Below are 20,443 nucleotides of genomic sequence, written 5' to 3'. Positions count from 1 at the left end.
AAATCACAATAAGGCACTGTTGCACTGTTTTCTTATGTTCTTGCATTTACAACTGCACTTACAGCCAGGGACGCATACAAGCCGTTCATACCAGTATCTTCATTCAGCCGGTAAAGACACAAACTCTCATCATATTTGTTTCTGATGCTGTGAGAAACAAGCTGAACGTTTCCGGAGACTTCCTCAGCGACAGGTTGTTTGATCTCCTGCTTGTCAGAGATGCGGGAGGTGACGCAGAGAGAGACGAGATGAGACGATGAGAGATGGAGACGTTACATAAAATGATCAGAGAGAAAAACAACCATGTTCTATTTATGACAAACAAAACAGTCTCTGTAAAACCATGCCAACCCGCGCTTATTATAACACAATTATTTTATATTTATAGCCTTTTGTGTTGAGTGAAATGTTGTTGTTTTTTTTTAAATTAAGGGAAGATTCCCAATTGTTTCAGTTCAAATACTATATAAGAATCTAACAGTTGATATAAAGTTGTCCTGCTCTGCTACACTGAAAGAATCGATGGCCATTAGAGCGTCTCACCCATCTGTGACTCTCTTGTTATTCTTCAGGTTATACAACTCGAGGCGACTGTATTGATCTGGAGATTTAGTGACGCCTGAACTTCGGCACATTCGTTTAAAGTGAGGACGGCACGCAGCAGAGAGCGTCTCCTCGTGAAGGACATTTGGTTTGAATCTTATCTGTATATGTTAAATGCAGTGTGACCCACTTCATCCTCAGCGTCGGCCGCACAGCGGAGCTCAACTCTGAAGCCGAACGTTGTGTTTGAAAGTTCAGATCTGTTCGACAGCGACTTCATTAGAAACCAAGCGCGCTAGTTAAAATTCGAGAAATGTTTAAAGACGTCTTCCGCAAAATCTCTCTGCCCACACACAGCCTGCTCTGGTTTACCAGCGTCTGAAACACGAACCAAAGTATTCTTCTTCTAAACACACACACAAACACACTCTGGTAATCTGGTGTCACCTTCGTGTTCGACACGAGAGCTCAACACAACAGACACTTCATCGACGTAAGAACCGTTGGTTGATGTGGAGAAAGAGCCTCCGTCTGTGAATGTATCTATAAATGTTCCTGTAAATAATCTGTATGGAGGAGCCATAGCAACAGGAACAGGAGAAGGAAGTTTGTATCTAAGTTACTAAAGAGGAGCAAACCCGAACCCGTCGGTGCACGTTCAAGCTACCGGGCTGATTCAGTTTCTGTCTATCTGCATCTTCTTGTTCGGTGACATGGTCGGATGGTGTGGTAATGTTTGCAGGTCGTAAATGTGAGTCACAGGAGCTTCTGCGTAAACTGTAACGGTGATTTCATGGTGGGGTCAGAGCAGCACCCCTCACGTAGGCTGTAAACCACCTGAACCGAACTGAATCTTTTTTTTTTGTTGTTGTTGTTGCAAAATTCTGAATTTAACTGGATGATTAGATGTTAATTCATTCTATCCCTGAATCACTAAAACAAGATGACAAGATCTGATCAAAGGAGATTTAAAGGAGAAATGAAGGCGGCAGATGACATATATAAATATACATATATACATATATATATATATGAAAAGGAGAAGATGTGAATGTGTGCTCTAAAACCTGTTCTCAGGTCTCTGAGAATTTGGCAGTACAAAACAAACAGGTAGGAACATGCCAGGTGTGTTACAGCCGGGATGAAACAGATTCTAAGAAATATGATTGAATGCACCTCACACTAGAAATCACACCGAGCTAAGGCCCACACTTGTTTAATCATCTGTCAGGTCAGGATGTGAGATCTGCGAGATAGTTTTTAAGATTGTTGATCGCATACGGTAAAAATCCTACATTTAATACACTGGAGTCAGCAAATATCTGAGCGGCTGGCAGAAGAAAGAAGAAGACAGAAGACAAGGAAGACAAAGAGAATGAGACGGGGAATGAAGCGCAACCAGGAGGCCTCGCTGATTACATTGTCTGGTAACAAACGGATACATTTCTACTCGTCCATTCATTCTCAGGGAGACGCACGGCCTTTAAAGCTGCTATAAGTCATATTTTCATTCTCATTTATCTGTCAAATGACACAGCGGTTGTCGGGATTAACTTTACTCTGGGCAGTTGGTGGAGACCAAAAACAGAGCTAAAAGTGAGTTACATTTGTCATATTTGTAACGAGCAACTGAGCGTTAACAAATGTGTGAACATCTAAATGTGATGCGACGATGATCAGTTGTTCCTGCTGTGGTCAGAGGTCATAACGTCACTGCTTCACAGTTTTCTACAAATCCTAAATGTGTGCGTTAGCAACAAGCACGGCAGCACAATAGGGAGTGGTGGAGCCCAGAAACTGAGCTAAAATCAAGTGACTTCACCCGATTCGTAAACAAGCCGCCGCATTCAAACAAACCCACCACACAATACCCCAAATATGACGGCAAATCCATGTCGTGTCCTGCTGCGGTCAGATTTAAAGTAACTACAGATTTAAGGGCGTGTGTGTAGTCCCGGAGGAGGGGTTCGTGCATGTGTCGGTACCTGAAGCAGACGGTGTGCCAGTCGGCGTTGAGGGCCTGGAGGTACTGCTCATCGTAGATCCTCTGTTTGCATCCCGCACAGACGGGCAAGCTCCCCCCCGCTGTAACGACACGTGAGACAGAGGCCGGAGCATGAAGCCAACATTTCACAGCTCGTCGTGCATGAAATCAAGAACAGCGAGGTGTGTTTGCGTGAGGCTGTTGCCTCGTTTTCTATGCAAATCGCCGGACGCACGCAGCACAGGGCCTCTGACGGCATCGGATTAAGAAACTGGGAACTGACTCGGTCTGGTGCAGGAAGTTTTAATGAGAATTTTCCTCAGTGAAACCACTGATATGTTACATTATTTAATGGAAAGTCTGCAGCATCCTTCTTTGTTTCAGTACTGGAATAATATTGATGGTAGATTTAAGTTGGCAAAGATATATGGCAATTAGCATGTTTATTTAATAGCATTTTAACTGAAACAAAGGGTTTTTGGCAGCTCAACAGTTTTTGTGCCAAACTGATCCCATCAATACCGGCACAGAAAATGTTTCTTTAGAAGAAGAGTCATCCTGCAACGTCTGTGCGTTTGTAACGCGGACATTAGAGGAGCTCCTCTGATAAGAGGCGACTGTTAATAGCCAGCAGATCACAGACTCATGCTCCTAATGAGGCAAATGTTCATTACAATTACAGCTCCAGGAAAAAGCAATTTGGCCAAGTTGGGACAAATTATTCTGGGATGCATCAAAGCGAGAGCGGCTCTGAGAGCTGGATGAGGCGACAGTAGATAATACTGTTGCTGCTGCTTCGGTTCATTTGCCTGAAAACACGTCAGGCCCTGAGCAGGACTGGGCGAGATGCAAAGTAACATCGTTCATGATGATCAGTTTCATCAGTAAAACAAAAACAAGGCCTCATTCATCCGTAACGGATTAGAGTTTATTACCATTACGGCTCCTGGACGTGCCGTCATGTCCTGGAAACGTCTAGAGCTTTAAAAAACCTGTTCAGCACCCAGAAGGTTTTTAGATTGGAACTATTATTCAGACTAATCTGATGTTATAACAGTGGTGTCTCAGAACAGAGGATCATCCATCCTTTGGTTCGTGTGCAAAGCTGCAATTAAGCTCAAACATCTGGATGCTGGTATTGATCTACAGTAGATCACTACCCTGCTGCTTCAATTATCTCTCCATCCATTGATTGGTCCTGGCTGAGGTTTCGTGCGGTCGGCTCATTTCTGTAAACCCTGAGAGAGACGGAGGCCTGACGCTGTAGTTTAAACGACGGGATCAGCTAAGTGGGCGACGTCTGCTCCCCTCACCTCATCGCGTCTGACCTCAGACGGGACAGTGAAGGCAAACAGAAACTCACCTGCATTCTTCCACATGTTGTGCTACACCTCGCACTACCTCTCTTTGCTTATTTCTCACAGATCACATGAGCTCAACTCTCTGCAATGCAAAGACAAATATAAGGTGTCCATTGTTCAGGTTGGTCACGTGTACCCAGGAGCAAATAGTTAATCAAATTGTGTTAAACTAACCAACTGTTTCACCTGCACAGTATCTTTTGTATAAAACTATTTACACAAAAGGGAAAAAAAGGGGAAATACAGTAAACAAATCATGGTTTAATCTTTACCTTAAATCTATGAATAGACTGATGGAATATCAGGTGTGGCTATAGGATTAAGCAGTTTAACGTCAGTAAACAGAGGCACCCATAATAAGTTCTTTAAAATTAATCAGCTTCTTTTAAAGTGTGATTAGTCACTGTTTTAGAGGACCGGTTCAAACGAACATCCTCCGTGGCCTGAGGCTGCACACAAACATGATGGGCGCATCAAGCCGGTGGAAACACGGCAGCGCAGTGTGTGGACACTAAACCTGACGCTCCCCGCACAAAACCCCGATGCCAAGCAGTAACCCGATCGCACAAACATGAAAAAATCCCGCAAAGCGTTTTTATTTACTGATACTTTTTCCTCCTCGGAGGAGGAAGACGCGTCCCCGTCCCCTGCAGCTTTTCTCTCTCTCTCTCTCTCTCTCTCTTGCACACTCACACACCCAAACAAACGGGCTCCGTCCTCACCTTCCTCCTCTCCCATGCGTTCGTCCTTCCAGGTGCAGCAGAGCAGCATCAACCTCATCCACTCTCCGACCACCGAGCTCAGGGAGAGAGCCAGTCGCCCCTGGTCGACAGATAACCGGTGTCCGACCACCAGCGCAGCCCGCCCGGGGGTCGTGTTGCTGTGCGTCGGTGGCTTCCCTCCTGCCTGCCTGCTGCCTGCACGTTTCTGCGGCGCTTCATTCAAGAGAGCCGCCGACCAATGGAGCAGCGGAGCCGGGGAGAGGAAGACAGTGGCTGGCCAACCACAAACACGCCCTGGTTAATGAATGCAGTGTTTTTTTTTTTTCTTCTTCTTGTAGCTGGGGGAGGAGGAGGCGGTGTCAGGAGGAAGGGAGAGGCGCTATAACACTACAACACCTCAGTAACTAACTACCAAGTAACTACAAGTGCTTAACCACCATCTGATGGGGTTACAGTGTTTGAAATGTACAAGTGTGAGCGGTTAAGTCACTGAAAACAATAATATAGCTGAAATGAAAGCAGTTGAAGTGAAAATATTAGTTTAAACGTGTCATTTCAAAATCTGAAAGCAGTTAAAGTGTGAAAAAAAGTGGAGTTTTTATTAAGGTAAACACATTATTCAGCAAATATGGAGTTAAGTGCAAGGAAGTAGGGAACACTCACTTACTCACTAGTTTATTAGGTACACTAGTGAAAACGCATCCTACTCTCCTACTACTGTTGAATCTATACTAAAAGCAACAGAAAGGTGGTGATTCCACTCTGATTATTTTTGAGGATGTAGTTTGTGGTGTGCTTCTTCTGTTTTTTAACCCACTGGTTGTAAAAATAATACACGTGACGATACAACAGAATACAGTTCAATAGTACTACAAACCACAGCCTCTGAAATGAAAACACAGCTGAATCACCAGCTCTCTGTTATTTGAAACAAGTGCTAAACACTTTCATGAAGGTAGGTAAGATTTAGAGCTGATCTGTTATCTTATAATGGATTGGCTTTTATTAATGTGTCCAATGAAGTGTATTTTCAATTAACAGGCACGAGTTTCACTAGTTTTTGGAGACCTTTAAGGAATGATGTGGACTGGATGGACTGAGTGAAAATATTCCAGTAATAAAAGTAAATGTGTTATTGTTGTAAAACGGCGCGCGACCCCCGTGGTATTTCTGAAGTGGGAGATTGTGGGACTGAAGCTTCTGCCGATGGAACAACAATGTAAGCTACTTTTACAGGATGTGGCTCACGGGTCAGCGGTTCCCCCCGGAGACCCTCAGAAAGCGGCAGCATGAGTTCATTATTTCCAGCTGGCACAATAAGAACTGAGCTTGTAGTCAGTGACAGAGACTCTAATTCGACATTGTGCACATGTTTTAAAATACACTACGTATGATAGGGGGAAAAAAGCAGATTGGAGACGCAACAAAGCTCTAAAGCAGGAGAGAGATGTTCAGGATCCCCCCATACACCCAGACTCAGATGGTTTTTATCAACTCTGAGGTGTGTGTGCGAGGAGAAGTTGAAAGAAACCAAAGAGGACGCGCGTTCTTTACACACATTTTATTTAGTTATTTGAAGCAAATAAAATGCCGGGGTGTCCGGGAACAAGTCACATGTGTGTCGTGGAAAATTTAAAAAGTGCAAAACCACACTGTTCCTCCTTATAAAAACAGCTTTAAATAAAGATGAAGAGTCTCCCACGCCACATTAGACAAGGTCTGACCCGGCGAGGCTCACAGACAGTTCTTACACAGCACCGAAGTGAAGGAACTGAAGCCAGCTAACATCATATTAGTACAAAATACAGTACACAGTTACAGAAAGAGATGGGGAGGGGGGGGGGGATCACTTGGCAACAGCGCTCATGAACCTTTGGTCAGTAAAGCCTTTTTAGAAGCAGCTCAAGTAAATAAAGGGATTTTTATGCCTCACGTAAACACACAGGCCGTCCCGTTAAAACAGAGTATTAATCTGTAATACAGTTAATAACAGTGAGTAAATGCAGAGGGATTGATTTATGTTCACACGTTCCTGATAACAATAAAGCTATGAGTCAAAGCATGGTGAAAAAAAACTTGAATAATGACAAGTTAGATAATGTAAATGAGACTAAACATGGGAAGCAGACTGAAGCGCTCTATCTATCCCAGACACAATTAAACAGACATACATCATGTACATGCCAGAGTCGCATCTGATTTATAGGTTAGCACTGCCTTTCAATTCCCGAAGAGAATAAAGCACTTTTTGATTGTCTTCCGTAAAGAGGTGAAAATATCTGGCAACGTTAAAAATGCTGAGAAAACTGAACTGCACGGCGATTAGAATCAGCAAAAAGTTGCTGAGAGCAGATGGGTTGGCCGGAGCCCCAATTTCCCGCTGCCTTCATCCCCAGCAGGCCTAAAAATAGCAGCGGAGAAGACAGGGAGCCAGGAACGACGCAGAGATTGGCCAGATTTCATCAGTTCTTGGACCGAGCTCCGACCAAAAACCCTGTGACATGTCAGAGAGGAGACGAGCTCTGGGCAGCCAGGTGAGACAGATCAACGTGCGTCAGGATTAAAAGCAAAATCATTCCTAGGTCACATTGGCAGCCGATGGTTCAGACAGTCTTTCGCACAACAGTACAACCACATGCCCAAACAACACACACACAGACACACACAGAAACATAACGCAGCACAGCAACACACACGGTGTCACAAACCCACTCGTAGGCCGGTGCAGCACAGTTGAAGCTGGATTAACTTGAACACATTAATGATTATCAATAATATACGTCACATCAGAACGTGTACAAAATTCTGGGTCGGTGGGTTTGTATAAAAACAGAAGTCAAGTACAAACAAACATCTTTACAGGTTGTCTAATGGGGCTTCGTTTGCATATTTAAATGTACATTCTCGATCATGCAGTAGCACCATGGTTTCTTGAGGTCACTGGATCTCAAGAGATCCTCTACTTCCTCCTCCCACAGTATTTGCCCTGGCATCCTGCAACTCCACCTGCAGCAAACACCACCACCACAACAACAACAGTTCAGTGCCACACAAATACCTGGTAGCATTACTTAAATATAGAAGATTCATCCTGGGGTTTGATGTGTGAGTGTGTGTCGGTCTCTTACCTCTGTAGGCTCCTCCTCCTCCTCCTCCTCCGGTTGTGCCCAAGAAGCCCTGCAGTGGACCGTACTTTGCTGCCTTGGCTGCAAAACAACCCACAAGGAAAAAAGTCTGAAGGTGATTTCTAAGAGCACAGATGAGCTGTACGGCTTCTGATCCACAGTAAAGCTAAAGACTAGAGGGGCTTTATATTCTCCTCTTTAATCGCAAACATGCACAAGCCACAGGATAATACTTAGATTGTAGGTCTTCAACAGGGGGCTCGTGACCCCTAGGGGGTCCGCAGAGGCACTGCAGGGGGGTTGCAAAACGCTTGGTTTATTTTAGATATTTTTACAAATTAACATGAATCCAACATATTATCATAAAAGGATAAGGAATTAATATTGGATGCAAAATGATTATAATAACATGCATTTATAAATAGCACAAGGCCGAGTTTAATCACGCACGCTAACGTCACACACACAACCTGCGTCTATACGTTACAATGATGCATTTTGGTTGTTATTGCGAATCCCAGTTTTGTTTCATATTTTTTTTGCACTCTTCTTATTGCTCGCCTAGACCTTACTGCACAAAACACTATGACATTGTGGCAACATATTCCTTGTACATTTATGCACACGTGGTAATAAATCAGATTCTGAAAAAAGAGGCAGTAGCAGAAGAAGAAAAACTCGCTGTCACTGCCGACTGCGATTCGATGAAAAAAATAAATAAATAATCAGAATGTTAAACCAGTGTGCAGGGGGAACATGGTTGAGGGATGCAGTCAACCGAGCTGTCTACTCCTCAGTCAGACATGGAGGTGATTATGGAGGTTAGCTGTCAGTTTTAATATTTGTCCACGGTAGTAAGCTAGCTAGCCGCTCATTATTCCTTGACAACACTGTCAGCTCCTCGTCCGTGTAGATTTTCTCACTGGTTGTTGTGGATGTACTGATGTAATCGCCCAGAATTAAAATCCTAAATATCAGACATGTTTGGCCCTGATGGATGTAGGAGCAGCTTGGGCAGATCAGAGCTGTTAACACCTCACATTGTCAGATAATCTGGGCCGTATCTCGGTACGGAGGCTGTCTTGTCCGAGGATTAACTGACTGGACGTAATCTTCTCCTCACCTCCTTTAATCGCTGGATCAGAGATGCATTTATTTTCTTAACATCGGCGAAGGTTGTATTCATGTTACTGAGTCAACCTGATTAATCTTTCCAGGTGCGACAACTCTTTATTTTTGTGATGGGGAAGTTTTGAATAGTAAAATTTCTGGAGAACAAATGTTTAATGTCTTCTTTCGCAGCATGGATGACTGAAGTTTAGGTTTCGACTAAACCAGATTTCCATGGTAGTCTTCCTATAAGCAGAGTTCCACGGAACAGAAACAATAACGTTCGCCTCCAGCAGCTGTAAATGAAATTACAGATGGATTTCCTGATGGAGGTAGAACAGCTAATATAATGTCAGCGGACGTGTTCGGCGTCATTAACGTGAGAGAGACCTGGATCTTGCCCCATTAAACACGCCATTACACAGAGATACTGTGGAACTTAACAAAAGCAGTGTAATTTTACTGGTTGATAAAACTATATCATCATTTGAATACCAAAACTAGTGGCTAAACAAATAAGCCATCGTGTGTTTGTGGGGAGTGATGAGAACGTCAGCCTTTTATGAATCCAAGCGTCACATTTCATATCTAGTCTACACACATTTCAACTTCTTCAACAGCGGACTCAGTTTGAGAGCTCTGACAGTGCTTGTGAATTTAATTTCTATTTGCCAGAATGTAAATGAATAAAAATAACTAAATTTATTGTGAGAATGTGTCAGAAGTTATATGAAAATATAAGAAGATAAATATGAGGTGTAAAATTTGAAGACACCTCAGATAATCTGAGATCAAATCAGTTATGTTACAGTGTTTAAACTCTTTCCATGAACTCGTCCCAGCAGCGGTAAGATCTAACATGCAGATTATCACGAGGTTGTGAGATGTGGGTATCTGGTACCTTGTTGAGGAGTCAGTGGGGCTGGCACATATCCACCTAGACAACATCAAAGACAAAGACAAGATGAGTGGTTGCCAGCAGACTAATGCTAAGATGAAACCACTCTGGGTCTGTCATGGGGGGGTTGATGTATTTCTCCTGCACAGGAAGTGGTAGGAATAAAAGTGTTGACATTAGAGGACCAGGAGGGAGGCACTTAAATCTGGTGCTGAGCTGTCTGGTCCAGAAAAGCTCTCAATGTATCCAAGTCCAAGATGTAACACTAATTATAACGTCCTCGTGTATTTAAAACACATTCATGATTATGGTTCCCCACATTTAGGATGCAGACATTTTAGTAAAGCTGACCGTGACAGAGTGAGAGTCCACCTTCTAAAGATAAATGGCTCCGTTTCTCATCTGTTCTGTTGTCACACTTGATTTATGGCTCAAGTTACGGGTCACCACACACAGAAGAACGCTGTTTATCACCAACACTAATGTACAGTATCTCCTATCATTCACTGAACACAGGAAGCAGGTCTCGTACCGGGGTAGTACTGCTGGGGGTATCCTCCTCTATAACCAGGAGCCACACCTGTAGATAAAATACAGTTACTAGGATTCACAAATCAACTGGTGGAAGAATTTGTATTTTCAAGAGAAAACGTCCTTAGAGGGACAACATATATATATAACAACTTGACCCAGTTTTGATAACGACTGTGTTCTCGGTTTGGCAATCCTTCCTGCTGGAAGAAATTAAGCCGCCAAATGAAAGTTATTAAACCATCTGCGACGACGCTTCACACAGACGGACATATCTCTGGCCGCTGGGAGAAGGATTAGGGTCGTGGCTTTTTTATGACTGGCCTGTACAGTATCTGTGTGGAAGCATGAGGAGGCCACACTGTTGGCTGCTGCTGTGTGATTACACTCATCCATCACTCGTGGGAATAGGAGGAAAGAAGAGACCAGCAGCTACACAGCAAGGGTAAAATTTGTTGTGGACGGCGGAAATAAACTCTGACCACATTAAATCTCTCTCTCTTTTTTTTTTTTTTTTTATTACTATTAAAAACATGCACAAAGGCTAAACGATAAAACAGATGAAATTTATAAAGAAGCGAGCCGGAGTCCTCACCTTGCTGATATCCACCACCAACTCCAACATTGCCGTAGCCTGTTTAAATAAACCAAACATGAGAACGTTTCTTACATTTTTTTATATACATTTGATGAGCGTTTCTATGGCTACGGTATTTGTCACTTCTCCCCTTCAAATGGCATTTTTAGTGGCAGCTAAAAAAATAAATAAATAAATAAATCACAGAAACAACCTCATCCAAATCCACCCTGGCAGAGTTTTTCTATTTCAGGGCAGGCCTCTCCGGGGGGTTGCGCTATCTTCAAACAATCACGCTGTGATGTTCTACACAGCAACTGTAATCAGTCTCCAGCGGGAAATGGTGTGTTGTCGACTTGCTCCATTTACAAACTCCTAACGGTACAGAAGCGCTGCAGGGACCGCTGCCGTTGGCGGAGCTGGTTTCTGCAGATGTTTGGCTGAATAACCGTAACTGCTGAACTAACTGCACCCAACACGCACTTATCAAAGAGACAAATCATGCAATGGGTGGGTGTCAATTCTGCAAAAGATGGTTCATTGCGATGTAAATTGTCATTGTCAAAACTAATTTTTATTTTCTTCAACAAGCTTCAACAACTTTAATTTGCAGCGTGACACTCCTGAAACGTAGCTACAAGTGTCAATTCTTTGTAGGTTCATATGAATGGGAGTCCAGTAGACTTTTTGCTTTTTGTACATTTAAAATAAAAGCTGTTGTTATGATTATATGTCTGTAAGATTATGTGTGTGTATAAGATGATGTCTTAGCCCTCTAGTTTCTTGAAAGGAATGTTCATTGATGTGTCACTGTCCCTGCTTAAATAAAATAAACTGAAATTAAATTTAAATTCAGGCAGTGTGGGAAACAGCATTAGCGGCACTTTTACAACAGGGGGGTTGTAACAACACGAGAGGACTCATTTACATAGTTTCCATGTGTGGTGGCGTTGACAGACTTGTTACAGTACCTGGTTTGGGCGCTTTAGCTCCAGCACCTCCGAGTCCAGGCGCAGAGGGATACGTTAACCCGCCTCCACCTGCCACAACGGGGAACAGACTGGTTTACACATGGTGGCCTCTAACCCACACGAACGTCTGTCCTGCTCAGGGTTCAAGACCACGTGAAGAGAGACTAGAAACTCTGCCTCCACCAAAACAGAAGTTGATTTCCTTCATCAAAGCAGCTCCTCATTCCTGATATGCTCATATAGACTTATCAGCATGTTGGCCAATTTCCTGCACAGGAAGTGCGGTGTGATGGCATCTCCTGTCCAACTGTCACTTTGAGCAGTGGGCAGAATGAAGTTGTGGTTTTATAAAGACGACGGGGGAAACATTAGGTATTTACTGCTATGAGGCTGCTTTTCCTTTCATACATACCCTGCACATAACCATGATGATATGGATTGTATCCCCCTGAATCATGACGACAGAAAAAAGGGGCATTACTGACTCATCTCCTACAGTTTGTGTAGGGGACTGTCTCATCCAAGAAATGGCAAAAAGAGGAAATAAGGTGTATTAATGCCCTTTTCCTGTTAACGAATGCCCTTATTCTGACCTTGATATCCTCCTGCTGCCAAAGGGATTCCTGCGCCACCTCCTGTTCCACCCACAACTACAACAAAGAGTAACACAAAAACAAATGAGCCCACACATGCAAAAGGGTCAACACGTAAAAAACATAAGCATGGCAGAATATATCCACCCCATTTGTTGTGTTTAAAGCAAAAGAAATGAACAAACATGGAGGTTTCAGAGGCTTTGCTCCTGGCAGTGGGGCGACTCCAGGTCCAATCCCAGGTCCAGTACCAGGTCCAGTACCATAAGGCGCTAAAGCAGAGAAAAGGTATGACTTATACTCACTGCAGTTAAAACGAGATCTATAAATGGTAAAGAGAAAGTACAAGAAACTTGCCTCCGTAAGGTCCGCCGTAAGGATACCCAACGCCTGGACCAACACCTGCTCCAGCACATGTGAAGGAGACATGTTAGAAGACTGAGGATGCAAAGGTGAAACTGCAGGTTCATCGTTAGGTTCGTAAACAATGTGACGTTTTTGGCAAGAATGGACGAGAAAAACGCATATTTTAGAGAATATACTAATACACTCACTCTTGAGACCGTGAATTTAAAAAGTTGACTCTGACTGATGGGACCATATTAACCGACCCTACACTCTCACTCACTGGATGCACGATTTGACCAAAGGAGGACACGGAGGGACTGTCTGTATCAAAGTGAAGTCTCTCCAACAAAGATATTACAAGACGTAAGTGGAACCACTGTGGAGGGTAAAGTAGTAAATGTAAGTTCTGCTTGGACACTAATGACACACGTAACGTTAACTAACGTTGCGTTAGCGCGCAGTTAGCATTAGCATTAACGTGTAACAAGAATCCCCCAAACAGTGATTAACTTGATGTTTATTTGTTTTTTGTTCTGTGTTTTTGTTTTTTGTTTTCAAATTGTCCATACAGTGAGTGATGGACGATTTGACAGGACTGTCCACCAGACATTTACAGTATCTATTTGAGAAACCCAGCATGTACATAAAGAAAAAGTGCGGTTAGCATTTGCATTAACATGTAATGATGAGAATCCCCGAAATAAGGATTAACTTTAGTCATTTCAGTCATGATTTAGTCTATATATAGCTTAAAGTCTATATGTAGTTAGATAGATATTACGTTATCCAGACATAAACTGATGATGCATTACATTTTTGATTTTTCGGTTTTAGCACCTGCAAACAACTGCAAGACGACAAAAATATCCTCTGAAGGAAAAACTGGGTGTCACAAAATTAATCTATCATCATATCCAGACATAGATGGAATATATTTATTAAAGGTGTGTTTTCAATCAAATGCCCTGATTCAGTTTCATCAAATCTATAATGTAAGATTAAATATAAATTATTTTATGCACTCCTAATTCACCTCCAATGTAATGTGTCCCTCTGTAGGGGATTCAGGTCGGACTAGACATTTATTTGTTAGGTTTAGTTGATAAACAACTTGAACTTGGTCTCATGTGTCATTATCACACAATCAAAATAGTGCAGAACGGCAAAAGGCCGCCACAAATTGCTAACCTGCAGAAGCACAAGACTGATGACAGTTCAGTCTACTGGAGGTATAATTGGGTTGAGAAAGGCCTGATGCAGCTTTCCTTACACATAAAGTGGTGCTTTAATCGACTGAGGCGGCGTCGTTAACTCGTCCAAGCAGAATGTGTGTGTTAAGATAAATACTACGTAAGAGAGAGATCATAAAAAACTGTATTAATGAGATCGTTAACCAGGGCTGACGGATTTAATACAATGTGTGCAGCAGCTATCCTAATGAGTAATGAAACTTATTTATAAATAAGAATACATTTGTAAATTATATAAATCTAGACGTATGCATACATTTCAATGTATGGGTCATATAAGGGCTGTGGCAGTGAAATGAGCTACGGGTCAATGTGATGGAAATCTGAAGCAGTGTGTCCAGATCAAGATGTTATGTAGAAACATATTATACATTGCACGAGTCATGGTAACAACATATATCTCATCTTTACCTGGAACCACTGGTTTAGGGCCTTTGACACCTGCGCCTGAAAACAGCAGAGTTCAGTGTTGTTAAAGAAAGGAACTACAGCAGAGGCACCGTCACAGCTCTTGTATCTGTATTTGCCTCCACCTTGTGGCCAGATGGACATAATGCACTCCCATTTTAGTTTTAATCACAGAACAGGCAGACTTCACAATCTGGCAGTCGACTGGTTGACTGAACCCTGAACCTTTTTGGTGTGAGGCAACAGTGCCATACACTTAACATGGTAAATAATTAAACAAATATAAGTACGGGCCTACCTCCAGGCTGCTGGACTCCAGGTACAACTAAACAAGAGAAAACAATAATGCATAAACCATCAAATCATCAACCAAAGAAAACAAAAACACAAAATAAATCAATAAAATGGTTATAAATTGCTGCAAAACTGAAAAAAAAAAAAATAATAAAAAGTTGAAAAAAAAAAGATTTTTTAATGTAAGATGCGAGTAAGGAAATAGTCATATGCTGTATTGACACCAAAGAACATTTACTGTATCTAGTGATTGACAAGAGATACAAAACACACGTGTCAATTCATCTCCTGGTTTTCCTATCGCCTTATTTTGAACTGTGACAGTTTTAAGTGTCCAGCAAATTTAACACATGACGACCACAAACACAGAGACTGTTAACACTCACCAGGCTGACCTGGACCAACTAGAAACACACAAAAAAGAAAATATATCAGATGACACTGAGCATAAAATATGTGACACAGAGAGCAATCACAAGTAAAACTACAAAAAAAGTTAAACTTTAATACAAAATGAATGTTGTACAAATCCAAGTAAATCTGGTTGTTTAATAGAATAAAAGGTTCTTACCACCAGGAACCTGAACTCCTGTACCACCTGCAACAATTAAGTACAAAAGGTTTTGGCACATTCCTAATTATTGATGTCTAATTAGTATTATTAAGTATATTTCAGTATTAGAAAATTTCTACTCATTTACCAACACTTGTGCCAGCTGTGAAATTAAAAAAAAAAGTAGTGTCAAGTTAAACTCTCTATATTAAGTAAAGTTCCATTAAAAATAGACATAACAGTGTTATTTGTGTAACTTACCACTCGGCTGAATAACACCACCGCCAACTGTCAAACAAGTGGAAATGAAAGATTTAAAACAAGACGAGACATAGAATACAATAAATAACTTAATTGGAATAACCTAGTTTGAACGTACCGCCTGTTTTCACCCGACCGACGAGTACAAGAGATATGAAAGAATGAAAAATCAAAGTTAGTCAAACTGCTTTTAAATTATTATTTTTTTCTGTTTTCTGATGGTTACATTAACAACGATAAGGGAAGGATGGGAATGACAAACAGGAACTAAATACAAGGCTTAATGTAAAATAAATGTTTGTAACGTAAAATAATCTTGAGTCAGGAGTATTTATAATCCACTGAATGAAAGCACTCTACAGCAGATGCTTCACAGATGTTTTGATACACACATGTAAAGTATCTAAGTGTTGATTATTACTGTGCTAATTTAATGGCAAGTATTTCAGGAAACTCAAGCCGTGTCAATATCACAAAAACTAAAGCAGAAACTAAACTCAAACCAATTCAGATAATGGGTGCAGCCATTAATGTAGACAAAACAAACCACAGCGTTCACAAAGTCAGAAAGATGACGTTAAAGGACTAATCTATGTATATGTATGTGATATTCATGACAACAATCCATCAAGCACAGCAAGCTGTTAGCAAAACAGAAAGGCGTGCACAAGACATGTACTGCTGTGAAAAAGAGAAAACAATGACCACAGATGACATGATACTGGGGGAAGTGTCAGGACCACACAGGTCAAATCAACTTCTCTTTCAGCACTGAATGACATTCAAGGAGTGTCTTATAGAAATCATTTTGTATTTGAGAGAGTGCATAAGGTTGGTGGCATAAATGACCAAATTCGCTTGAGAACACGTGAAATGCTGAAAGACGTAATTGAATAATGCCTGTTTTTAGAGTCCAAAAACAAAGGCGAACGCCACGTATTAAAATAATGAATGCATGCTAAAGACAATGTTCTACGGTCTATCCAAACAGCATTTTTGGCACATTCACAAATACTGAGTGGATAGACACAGACTACACCAAAACATCAACTACAACTGCAAACATTAGATTAATGTCACATTATTTCACGTTATGGTGAAAGGCTTTATGCAAACAGTGAGTCTTACTGGAATCTGGGACCACTGGGGTCTCTGCAATTGCAGAAATATGCGTGGGCTCTGCCAAAAAGACAACAGGTTCCACTTTCATCCATTTGTATTGAACAGGCACAGGGTGAGAGATACCGGGAAAGACAGATGCTGTACGGTGAATCTTGATACAGCTGTGAGGTTGTAAGCTAGAGGTGGTCAATAGCAGGTAGCACTGGCAATACAAACAACGTGTACGTTTTGTGGCCAGGGAATGAGTAATGGAAATGCAGAGGGGATAAATCATTCATCCCAAGTTAGAGTGCGGCTGTGGGCCAGGTATGCTGATTCTGGGTTATTGCTGAAGGCCTGCAAGGGGTGGCCTGAAGCTTTCATTGAACGTCTAAGGGTTAAAAATACATTTAAAGTATATAAAAGTCAGTTAGATGATCAGAACTTCTTTGTTCAGCTGTACTTTAGGTTGTGGCAGAAAAATCTGTTATCTAACATGCACAGTAAATCTCAGAGGAAATAAGTTTTGATCAGTCACTGTACCTGGTCCAGATGTTCCACCAAGACCTACATCCTTAGCTGTAAATGTAATAAAAGATCATTCGCACACAAAACTTGTAAAGTCGCCCTCCAAAAATTAAAATATGCTCAAGTTTTACCTGGTTTTCCGGGGACACCTATGCCACCTACAAATGAGCCATTTGGTAGACCACTGCCAACCGGAAGTGGGGTCCCTCCTGGTACACCAAGTCCAGTGACACCTAGTGGAAGGAGCACAGGTGAACGGTGAAAAATACTACTACTCACATGGAGACAGTTTTCATTCCATGATCACAGACATGAACGATAAACCTAAACCGAATGTCATAATTCTGGGCTGATACATGTACTGTTACATCCCTAATTCAGAGCTACTGTTTCCTGAGCTTTCTTTGGTTTGGGGTCCTGGTGAGTGGGCTGCATGTTGATTAAGAATAATACATTATCAAACGTATTCTCTGTTTATCTGTTAATGTGTCACAGTTGTATCATTAGTTGTACCGTATTTATCGGCTTTTGAGGGAACAGGATATTGTCCACCCCCTGGTACTCCTCCTACTCCTAAACCTGTTCCAGCACCTAAATGAGGAAAAGGGAGCAGGTTGTATTATTCACTGAAAACTGAAATTACATTACTAAAAATTGCTCCCTTTGAATCACTTTACTCTCAAAGAAATGTTTCTGATTGCATGGAATTTTTTTTTTTATTATTATTATTTGTCTTTTATTTTTATTTGTATTTGCCCACCATATTTAGCAGCTTTTGCTGCAGCAGAATACTGTCCACCTCCGGTTAATCCTCCTGTTCCCAACCCAGCTCCTGCACCGCCTAAATCAGGAAATCAGATCTGGTTGAATCTCTAGTTTACAGTTTGTAGTGTTTGTGTGTATCAAGCTCATTTGACTTACCGTACTTAGCAGCTTTTGCTGCAGCAGAGTATGGGCCAGCTCCTGGTACCTGTCCTGTTCCTACCCCTGTTCCTACCCCAGTTCCTCCTGGAACTCCTATTTAAGTGAAATAGAGCAGATTCATTAGTTTACTGTTAATGCCAGCAGTTAAATAGCACACATAGGTATTTGAAAATAGCACTTTTCCCACACAAAATATATGCATTCTTGTTTAGTGGATGTTTATTTCTGTTGCTGTCTTTAACGTGTATTCCTGCTACCCCTGTCCACCCAGTTCTAATTCTACACTGGGCTTTCAACCCTCTGAAACATTATTATCATCTCATGAAATCAAAGGTTTAACAAGCATAAAGATATTTCAGATTATTGTTCAAATGGGTCAATGAACATTACCATATTTTGGGGGTTTGACTCCAGTTCCATAACCTGAGGAAAAACATGTGTTTGTAACATAGCACTTATTAGAGGAACAAAAGCATGTGTGTTGAACAATGTCTTTTCATTGTCTAAACTGAAATATTCTACAACTTACCAGCATGTCCACCTAAACCAGGCTGTACCTGTCCTGGTCCAGCAGGGACTCCTAGACCTGCTCCTGGGACTCCTGTCAATAGACACATTTTGTCTAAGGTCTTTATCATTTGATCAAACCAAGTTAAATATATTAGTGTATTTAAGGAGCCTGTGACTTATATAAATGTATGAATGATGTCTGGTAAACTGTACTTTAAGAATGATAAACTAACCTAAACCTAATATACAGATAAGAGGAATAACTGTGGCTACACACTGAGACATAGCATTCAGTTCATTGTGTGAGATACAACAGTCTCACCGTATTTAGGAGGTTTGGCACCAGCTGCCAAAGCTGCACCAAAAAGAAAGCCAAAAAAATAATGAAGAAATTAGAGAATTTTAACAAAAAGAAAAACCATTAATTATCTCTTTCGTACTGTATGTAGAAGAAACATCTGTGGAGATTCTTACATCCATATCCTGGTAAATACGGAGTCCCTCCTCCGCCACCTACCGCTGGTCCGCCTGGAACACCTGGAATGGAAAAAAGTACGAATGAATCACGCATAATAACTTAAACTGTTTCAATTGCAGGCATTACAGTAAGCACACATTCAGTTACCATATTTAGCAGCTTTGGCAGCAGCAGAATATCCTCCACCTCCTCCGGGCCCTCCATACCCTCCTGCTCCTAACTGTCCTCCTGTTCCCAACTGTGCTCCGGTTCCTAACTGTCCCCCTGTTCCACCTACTCCTGTGGAAAACAAGTTCATCTCATAATTATTTTCAGGTACTCACATCTAAAGGACGGCGATAAACCATTTTTAAAAAGTCTTCACCGTATTTAGCAGCTTTAGCAGCAGCAGAGTATCCTCCATATCCTCCAAATTGTCCTCCTGTTCCTAGTTGTCCTCCTGTTCCAAGTTGTCCTCCTGTTCCAAGTTGTCCTCCTGTTCCAACTTGTCCTCCTACTCCTGTAAAAAAAAAAGTTTGCTTCACTTTCACGTACGGCCAGCTACATGATCTGATTGCTCTTTGATTGATACAAAAATAAAGAAATACACAATTAATAAGAAAATACTATACCGTATTTAGCAGCTTTGGCAGCAGCAGAATATCCTCCCGCTCCCAGTTGTCCTGTTCCTAGTTGTCCTGTTCCCAGTTGTCCTGTTCCCAGTTGTCCTGTTCCCAGTTGTCCTGTTCCTAGTTGTCCTCCTGCTCCTGTGGAAAACAAGTTTGTTAAATTTCATGTAAAGCCAGTCACATGATAGAAATCTGATTTGATCACTGATTTAGAAAAAAAATAAATACACATTTAGCTAAATATACCATACCGTATTTAGCAGCTTTGGCAGCGGCAGAATATCCTCCTGTTCCTAATTGTCCCCCTGTTCCCAACTGTCCTGTTCCCAGTTGTCCTCCTGTTCCCAATTGTCCTCCTGTTCCAAGTTGTCCTCCTGTTCCCAATTGTCCTCCCACTCCTGCAGTTTTGAAGTTTGTTTTGATTTCATATAAAGACAGCTACACGATAGCAATTAGATTTCCCATTGATTAACAAAAAATTTAAAAATGCACAGTTAAAAAAAATTACTATACCGTATTTAGCAGCTTTAGCAGCAGGGGAATATCCTCCGTATCCTGTTCCTAATTGTCCTCCTGTCCCCAGTTGTCCACCAGTTCCCAGTTGTCCTCCTGTTCCCAGCTGTCCACCAGTTCCTAGTTGTCCTCCTGCTCCTGCGGAAAACAAGTTCATTTTACAAACCCCAGCTCCAATGATGTTGGGATGTTGCATAAAATAAAAACAGAATATAGTGATTTGAAAATCTTTTCCAACCTATATCACACAAG

At 41.6% G+C, this 20,443-nt stretch overlaps 2 protein-coding genes across 17 annotated transcripts in view; both read right to left on the bottom strand.

The window, feature by feature from the left end:
- limk1a (LIM domain kinase 1a) overlaps nucleotides 1–4,911 on the bottom strand; it is a 46,918-nt gene extending 42,007 nt beyond the window's left edge. The window contains exons 1-2 of the mRNA XM_047594263.1: nucleotides 4,611–4,911; nucleotides 2,529–2,628 (exon numbers count right to left, since the gene is read on the bottom strand). Of these exons, the coding sequence (XP_047450219.1) occupies nucleotides 2,529–2,628; nucleotides 4,611–4,668 (158 nt within the window). The 5' untranslated portion in view covers nucleotides 4,669–4,911. The remainder of the gene's footprint in view (nucleotides 1–2,528; nucleotides 2,629–4,610) is intronic.
- Nucleotides 4,912–6,156: 1,245 nt separating this feature from the next.
- The window catches only part of elna (elastin a), a 47,251-nt gene continuing 32,964 nt past the window's right edge, over nucleotides 6,157–20,443 (bottom strand). For 2 of the 16 annotated variants that reach the window (XM_047593955.1, XM_047593954.1), the window contains 32 exons: nucleotides 20,192–20,329; nucleotides 19,930–20,076; nucleotides 19,682–19,816; nucleotides 19,435–19,569; nucleotides 19,218–19,349; nucleotides 19,067–19,129; nucleotides 18,915–18,947; nucleotides 18,612–18,683; nucleotides 18,473–18,505; nucleotides 18,080–18,175; nucleotides 17,919–17,999; nucleotides 17,672–17,749; nucleotides 17,290–17,391; nucleotides 17,174–17,209; nucleotides 16,658–16,708; nucleotides 15,648–15,650; nucleotides 15,530–15,556; nucleotides 15,417–15,431; nucleotides 15,287–15,313; nucleotides 15,102–15,119; nucleotides 14,720–14,746; nucleotides 14,425–14,460; nucleotides 12,773–12,817; nucleotides 12,601–12,687; nucleotides 12,416–12,472; nucleotides 12,235–12,270; nucleotides 11,823–11,891; nucleotides 10,870–10,908; nucleotides 10,276–10,323; nucleotides 9,747–9,782; nucleotides 7,739–7,816; nucleotides 6,157–7,616 (listed from right to left, as the gene is read on the bottom strand). In XM_047593955.1, the coding sequence (XP_047449911.1) occupies nucleotides 7,570–7,616; nucleotides 7,739–7,816; nucleotides 9,747–9,782; nucleotides 10,276–10,323; nucleotides 10,870–10,908; nucleotides 11,823–11,891; nucleotides 12,235–12,270; nucleotides 12,416–12,472; nucleotides 12,601–12,687; nucleotides 12,773–12,817; nucleotides 14,425–14,460; nucleotides 14,720–14,746; nucleotides 15,102–15,119; nucleotides 15,287–15,313; nucleotides 15,417–15,431; nucleotides 15,530–15,556; nucleotides 15,648–15,650; nucleotides 16,658–16,708; nucleotides 17,174–17,209; nucleotides 17,290–17,391; nucleotides 17,672–17,749; nucleotides 17,919–17,999; nucleotides 18,080–18,175; nucleotides 18,473–18,505; nucleotides 18,612–18,683; nucleotides 18,915–18,947; nucleotides 19,067–19,129; nucleotides 19,218–19,349; nucleotides 19,435–19,569; nucleotides 19,682–19,816; nucleotides 19,930–20,076; nucleotides 20,192–20,329 (2,027 nt within the window). In that variant the 3' untranslated portion in view covers nucleotides 6,157–7,569. The remainder of the gene's footprint in view (nucleotides 7,617–7,738; nucleotides 7,817–9,746; nucleotides 9,783–10,275; nucleotides 10,324–10,869; nucleotides 10,909–11,822; nucleotides 11,892–12,234; nucleotides 12,271–12,415; nucleotides 12,473–12,600; nucleotides 12,688–12,772; nucleotides 12,818–14,424; nucleotides 14,461–14,719; nucleotides 14,747–15,101; nucleotides 15,120–15,286; nucleotides 15,314–15,416; nucleotides 15,432–15,529; nucleotides 15,557–15,647; nucleotides 15,651–16,657; nucleotides 16,709–17,173; nucleotides 17,210–17,289; nucleotides 17,392–17,671; nucleotides 17,750–17,918; nucleotides 18,000–18,079; nucleotides 18,176–18,472; nucleotides 18,506–18,611; nucleotides 18,684–18,914; nucleotides 18,948–19,066; nucleotides 19,130–19,217; nucleotides 19,350–19,434; nucleotides 19,570–19,681; nucleotides 19,817–19,929; nucleotides 20,077–20,191; nucleotides 20,330–20,443) is intronic. The other 14 variants (XM_047593958.1, XM_047593957.1, XM_047593956.1 and 11 more) reach the window with 14 other exon arrangements.

Source organism: Mugil cephalus, chromosome 9 (assembly GCF_022458985.1).
Source record: "Mugil cephalus isolate CIBA_MC_2020 chromosome 9, CIBA_Mcephalus_1.1, whole genome shotgun sequence".
Taxonomy (NCBI): Eukaryota; Metazoa; Chordata; class Actinopteri; order Mugiliformes; family Mugilidae; genus Mugil; species Mugil cephalus.
Note: the sequence above shows the minus strand (reverse complement) of the source record. Positions and strands in the feature narration are given on the sequence as shown.